We start from the raw sequence: 6,806 nt of genomic DNA, 5'->3' as shown, positions 1-6,806 counted from the left end.
AAGAAGTAAAATATCTAATATACACATGGCCAAAGGTACATACACAGTATGTGTGTATGTACCTTTCTTTATGTGTTGAATGAAGACATAATAAAGGTAGCAGAAAAAAAACACTGGTTTATTTATTTATCTTTTGATTTCATGTTTAGTATCTAAATATCATATTCAAACAATAATGAATACTGAAATGTAATAATCATGCTATGTCTCATCATAATTGTTGTTATCATTGTTCTTAAAATGTTGAAGAGAAAACTTTAAGTCAGGGTACTCCAGAGTCTCAATCCTAGTGATGAAAACTGTAAGGGAAACTGTGTCTTACATGATAAAGATGTTAACCTGAGGAAAGACACAAACAAAATAAAGGCTCTGAGAAAATATTAACAAGATGGGAGAGCCAATTGAAATGTGTCTTAACCATTCTCTTCTAAAGGAATTACTTTGAAAAAAAAGAGACATGTAGAGTTAAAAAGTATATATATATATATATATATATATATATATATATATATATATATATATATATATATATATATATATATACAAGAAGACAAGAAGACGAACCATAGAACCAAGGCAGACGCACGTTCGGCTGTGTCTTCACCGCTCCCTTCCTGCAGTAATTGTGGCAAGCAACAGCACGGCCCCAAAGGCTGCCCTGCTAAGGAGGCAGTGTGCCACGGTTGCGGCACGACAGGGCACTGGTCACATACAGAAAAATGTCCAGCCAAGACATGCAAGGCATGCAGCCGATATGGACACTTCGAAAAACTCAACATTCCTCGAAACCCAAGCCTCAGAAGTCGAAGAAAAATGGCCATACCACTATCCATGTGGTGCGAACACAGTCTCCGTCAGGGGTCTCCAGGTCTACCAGGCAGCAAGTGAGTAGCGTACGCAGAGTCCAGTCGACCGCTCGGGTCAAGCCCACGCCTTCTCCTACCATACGCGTGATCGTCACACACGGTGAGAGGTCGAGTAGCATGGAGGTGATACCTGACACAGGCGCCGACACCACGGTGATAGGCCCACAGCATCTCCAGCACCTGGGCCTCACGAAGCGTAACCTACAACCGCCACCCCCCCCTTGAGTACTACAACGCAGATGGGTCCAAGATGCCCGCTGCCTTGGGTTCCCTCCAGGTGGAGCTCACCTATGGCAAGTTGTCGTGTTCGGGGTGGATTGATGTATAAGGTTCCCTTAGTACTCCCTTGCTCTCCTGGCAGCGCTGCAGGGATTTAGGCATCGTACCGAAGGACTTTCCACGGCAGATAACCGACGCCGTTTGTACCATCGGCAGGATTCGGGAATCGACAAGTGCTACGCCAGTGGCCACTGTACAGTGCCACAGGCAACCAGACTCCGCAGTTGCCCCACCTCCAGCACCGTCGCCATCACTCCCACTGCATGCCAACACATCTCCTGCAGAGGCCAAGGAGTACTTCCTCCAAGAGTATGCAGATGTTCTTGTGAAGAAGGACGACCTACAGAAGGCACCGCTGCAGCCTATGACGGGACCGCCTATGCGGATTCATCTCAGAGAAGATGCGAAGCCCTTCGCCGTCCACACACCCCGGCTGATTCCCCGGGCATACCAAGACCATGTGAAGGCCGAGTTAGACTCCATGGTGGCACAGGGTATCATCGCTCCAGCTGATGAGGACCCATCTCCTTGGTGCCACCCGATGGTTGTCGTCCCGAAGGTCGGGGAAGGCGTACGCATCACCACCGACTTGTCGAAGTTAAACAGCCAGGTGTCCCGCCCGGCCCACCCGTCGCCTACGCCATTCGCAGCGATCAGGAGTGTCGACCCGGAGGCCAAATACTTCACAACAATCGACGCTTTGTGTGGTTACTGGCAAATCCCTCTGGCCGAGGAAGACCAACAACTTACTACTTTCATCACTCCTTACGGCCGCTTCCGTTACCTCCGCGGCCCCATGGGTTTTGCCGCCACTGGAGACGCTTTCTGTCGACGGGCGACCTGGCTCTGCAGGGATTGACGCAGTGTGTGAAGGTAGTGGACGATCTCCTGTTGTTCGACAAGGAATACCTTTCACACCTCCACCGGGTCAACAACGTTCTGGCAAGATGCAGGTCACATGGCATTACCTTAAACGCTGAGAAGTTTGTTCTGGCCGCTGAAGCGGTCTCCTTCTGCGGCTACCAGCTCTCTCACGACGGCATTGCAGCAGACCCTGGGAAGGTCCAGGCCATCACGGACTTTGTCAAGCCAGCCAACCTCACAGACCTGCGGTCATTCATGGGCCTCGCAAATCAACTGGCTGACTTTTCTCCGGACATATCCGCCGCTGCTGCCCCACTCCGCCCGTTGATGAGCCCGAAGAGAGCGTTCGTGTGGACCCCTGACCACGACCAGGCTTTCAAACGTGTCAATAAGGCCTTATCCAGTCCACTAGTCCTCGCAGCATTTGACCCTGACCTTCCGGCTGTCCTACAAACGGACGCTTCGCGCTATGAAGAAGTGTATGTTCTACCTCACGGGTCTGCAGCACTTCACCCTTGTAACGGACCATCGCCCACTTGTCCCTATCCTCAACAGCTACACACTAGATGCCATTGACAACCCACGTTTGCAACCCTTGAAGGAGAAGATAGCGACTTTTGCCTTCACTGCAGTGTGTGTCGTCACGGCTTGCCCCAGGAACGTCTTGTCCCTTCGCAAGCCGCCCTGTACTTCTCTTACTACCGCAACAATAAAGGACCTACTTTACTTCGGTGTGTCCATGGCCTTTCCCACCACTTAGAGGATATATGGACACCTACACGACAAGCAAGTTGTTCCACAGATACCACTCGTTATTCTCTGATAAATTTATTTATTGTTGTCCTAATAAATATATTATCTAAGTTGTAAGAAAAAAAAGTAAAAATTTGGCACTGAATTCCCTCATCTAATCATATGTAAGAATTGTCAATGATCCTCTATTCAGGCTAAACAGTTTCTACAGGTTTTACATTACAGTAAGCATAAAGTAAGTGTTAATCATTGACAAAGTTATATTACTAGATAAGAAAAACATATTAATAGGATAGTATGAATAAAAAGTACTTTTTCTTAGTTTCCATGTGGATGAGCGTTGGATTCACTCTGGTGTTTTGGTGTGTGGCTTTCTGGTTGATGCACCGAAGACAATTGATGACAGAAGGGAGCGTTGTTTCAATGGACACAGTCTTCATGTATGGTTGGGGTGCTCTATTGGATCAACCTCCGGATGAACCTACACTCTCAACTTCGGGACAGGTGATGCGTTCTCGTCACACTCAACACACACGCACACACACACACACACACACACACACACACACACACACACACACACACACACACACACACACACACACACACACACCTTATATATATATATATATATATATATATATATATATATATATATATATATATATATATATATATATAAAATCCATGCTTTATAACGATGTAAATTCGCTATATCAGATATGTCGTTCGGTCATGCGTCAGGCCAGCCAATGCCACCACGCCCAGGAGTATTTTGTTTACATTCCGGAATTCCATACATCCATAAGAATAAACTGTAATTACTGGACGAATGCTGGGTGTAGACTGAGGCGGCTAGCCGAGCGGGGTTGCAGGGCCACGAGGCTGTGTGACGCTAACCGCTCCTCACGCGCCGAACCGAGTTCGCTACTTACCGAACCGAATTCGCTATAACAGAGAATTGTTCGGCCAGAATAATGCAGTCGTTACATCCGAAAATCGTTATACAGAGGTTCGGTATAGCGAGGGTTTATATATATATATATATATATATATATATATATATATATATATATATATATATATATATATAAACAATTTGTTCCCCAGTGTCACCTACATTAGAGGCTTTTGCATAACTGACTTGGTTAAACAAATTGCTTACCTTTTCGGTACCAGGATAGCTCAGTGGCAGAGGTGGTACCTCCCATACAGGTAACGGACATACGCGCCCATGCCGGGACACAAAGAAGAAGAGTGAGCCATTAAGGATATCTTGAAAAATGTAATGCCTACCCGACCTGATACCACCATCAAACTAATAATCTACTACCAATCAAGAAAAACGTCCCAGCTGCTAATCAAAAACAAAGAAACTAACGAGAAGTCTGCAACACAGGAAGAAACTGACGAGAAGTCTGCAACACATGAAGACCACGTCACCTACGAACACAAATGCAACAATGAGAATTGTAGAGCTCACACATATATTGGGATGACAAGGACTTCCTTGTCACGAAGACTAACCTGCCACCTCAAAAATGGAGCCATCCACGAACACTACAGCAAACACCACCAGCGAGACCCAACCCTACATGACCTCGTAACAGGCAACATGGTGCTTGACAAAGAAAAGGAAAGACGCAGATTGACACTCCTAGAAGCAATATACATAGCCCTGAAGAAGCCAAACATGAATCACCAAACCAGAGACCTTCAAACCCTTCCTACACTCAAATGAGTCAGCGCTCCTCAACTACCAATCACAAGACGCGCTGAATAAACCTAACGCGGAACTGATCATCACCACCCCAATATAAGCCGCGCCAGACTATATCTTGCATTACAGAGGTGAAAAAAAAATATGAGTAAGACAATAAATTATGTATTTTTTTGGCGAGGCACCAGAAGGAGGAACTTCTTGCCCCGAAGTAATGCTAAAATTATACTGGCGCTGGGCAGGCCACATCTTGACTATGTGGTACAGTTCTGATTCCCACAGTATAGGAAGGATAAAGCTCTATTGGAGTCAGTGTAAAAGGAAGATGACTAAAAATATACAGGGATAAAGTGAAACTGAAGAAACTCAAACTACATTTCTTTAAAGAGACGTAGGTTAAGAGGAGACCTGATAGAAGTATTTAAGTGGTATAAAGATTTTAACAAAGTGGACATGAACAAAGTTTTTAGAAATAGTAGTGGGACTGAACAACTTGAAAAATACAGGTTTCGGAGAGAAATGGGAAGAAACTGGTTTTCAAACAGAGTGGTTGATGAGTGAAACGGACTCAGAGGTCATGTAGTCAGAGCTGAGCCAATAGGGATCTTTAAAAGAAGATAAGTTCATGGATGGGGATGATAGATGGAATTTTGTAGCTTGAAACACACAGAGACTGTAACGTGTAGGCCTGGCGGCCTCTTGGAGCTTTCCTCTCTTCGTATGTTTTTATATTCCTTCATAAATACAAAATGTCAAAATCTTTCAAACTCCAACTCCCCTCAAGACTTCTGACATCTGTCCACAAACATCTCCAATAACTTTACTTCTTCATCTTTCCCTCCTTTATTTCATTCTGATGGCACCACTGCCATCTTATCTGTATCTAAAGCTAAACTCTTCTCTCAAAGCTTTGCTGACAACTTCACTTTAGATGTTTTTGGGCTTGTCCTTCCCTCTTCTTCTCATTCTGACTATATCATGCCTTCAATTAAAGTTCTTCGTAACTAAAAAGAGTTACATTTCTAATCTCTCAAATTACAGCTCTATAGCTTTAATCTCATGCTTGTTTAATTTTTTTAATCTATCCTCAAAACGAAGATTCTAAAACATCTGTCACTTTACAATCAATGACACTCAGCTGTTTCTATCTTCTACACTGAATATCCTTGGTCTGTCCTTTACTCATAATCTATACTGGGAACTTCACATCTCACCTCTTTCTGAAACAGCTTCTATGAAGTTAGGTGTTCTGAGGCGTCTCATCCAGTTTTCTCGTCCCTCCAACTGCTAACTCTGTACAAGGGCCTTATCCGTAATTGCAGTAAGTACTCTTCGCATGTATTATTAGATAGGGTGAAATCAAAAGCTTTTCGTCTCATCAACTCCCCTCCTCTAAATGATTGTTTTTAGCCTTTTCTTGCCGTCGGAATGTTGTATCCCTTGCTATCTTTTATCACTATTTTCATGCTAACTGCTTTTCTGATTTTGTCAACTGCATATGTACACTCCTCCTACGCACAAGGCTTTCTTCTTTCTATCGCCCGTATTCTGTCCAACTCACCAATGCAAGAGTTAACCAATACTCTCAATCATTCATACCTTTTTCTGGTAAACTATGGAACTCCCTCCCTGGTTCTGCATTTACATCTTCCTATGACTTGACCTCTTTCAAGATATTTTTCCCTGACTTTAATGGTGCGGTCAATCAAGTGGACCTTTTTTTAAATTCTTTGTTTCCCTTGGCCAGCTTTCCTTCTTCCATTAATTACAGTAAACAAGATCAGAAGAGTAGCTAGCATGAAAATATAGGTAAAACAGAAAGAGGTACAACTTTGCAACTGTGAGAACTAAGGTGAAGACAGTCAGTTAGAGAAAAAGAAGTTTTCAGAGGAAAAGCTTTTGATTCCACCCTATCTAATAAAGCAGAATGACTGGAATCCATCTATACATGCGAAGAGTATTCCAAACATGGATTTTAAGTAAATGACAGACTAAGCATAATCAGTGTAGAAGATAGGGACAGTTGAGTATCACTGAAGAAGAGGGGAGAGTTGTTTGGTTAGTTGTGTTGAGTAGATAGACGAAGGAATAGTTTTTAAGGCATTAAACATTACTGCGTTATCTCTGCCCAAGTTAGAAATCTTATAAAGATCCGAAATCAGGTGATCTGTGGCGTCCCTCCAATAACTGTTAATTATTTAAGAACATAAGAACATAAGAAAAGAGGGAAGCTGCAAGAGGCCAACAGGCCTACACATGGAAATCCCTGTGTGTGTTTAAAGCTACATAATTTTATCGGTTATCCCCATCCATGAACTTATCTG

At 43.6% G+C, this 6,806-nt stretch overlaps 1 protein-coding gene across 1 annotated transcript in view; it reads left to right on the top strand.

Annotated features, from left to right (window-relative positions):
• The first annotated feature begins 3,200 nt into the window (after positions 1-3,200).
• LOC123499935 overlaps positions 3,201-6,806 on the top strand; it is a 133,768-nt gene continuing 130,162 nt past the window's right edge. The window contains exon 1 of the mRNA XM_045248466.1: positions 3,201-3,266. Coding sequence (XP_045104401.1) covers positions 3,201-3,266 — 66 coding nt within the window. The remainder of the gene's footprint in view (positions 3,267-6,806) is intronic.

This window comes from Portunus trituberculatus, chromosome 50 (genome assembly GCF_017591435.1).
Source record: "Portunus trituberculatus isolate SZX2019 chromosome 50, ASM1759143v1, whole genome shotgun sequence".
Classification (NCBI taxonomy): Eukaryota; Metazoa; Arthropoda; class Malacostraca; order Decapoda; family Portunidae; genus Portunus; species Portunus trituberculatus.
The sequence above is the reverse complement of the archived record's forward strand: the minus strand, read 5'-3'. Positions and strand labels throughout refer to the sequence as shown.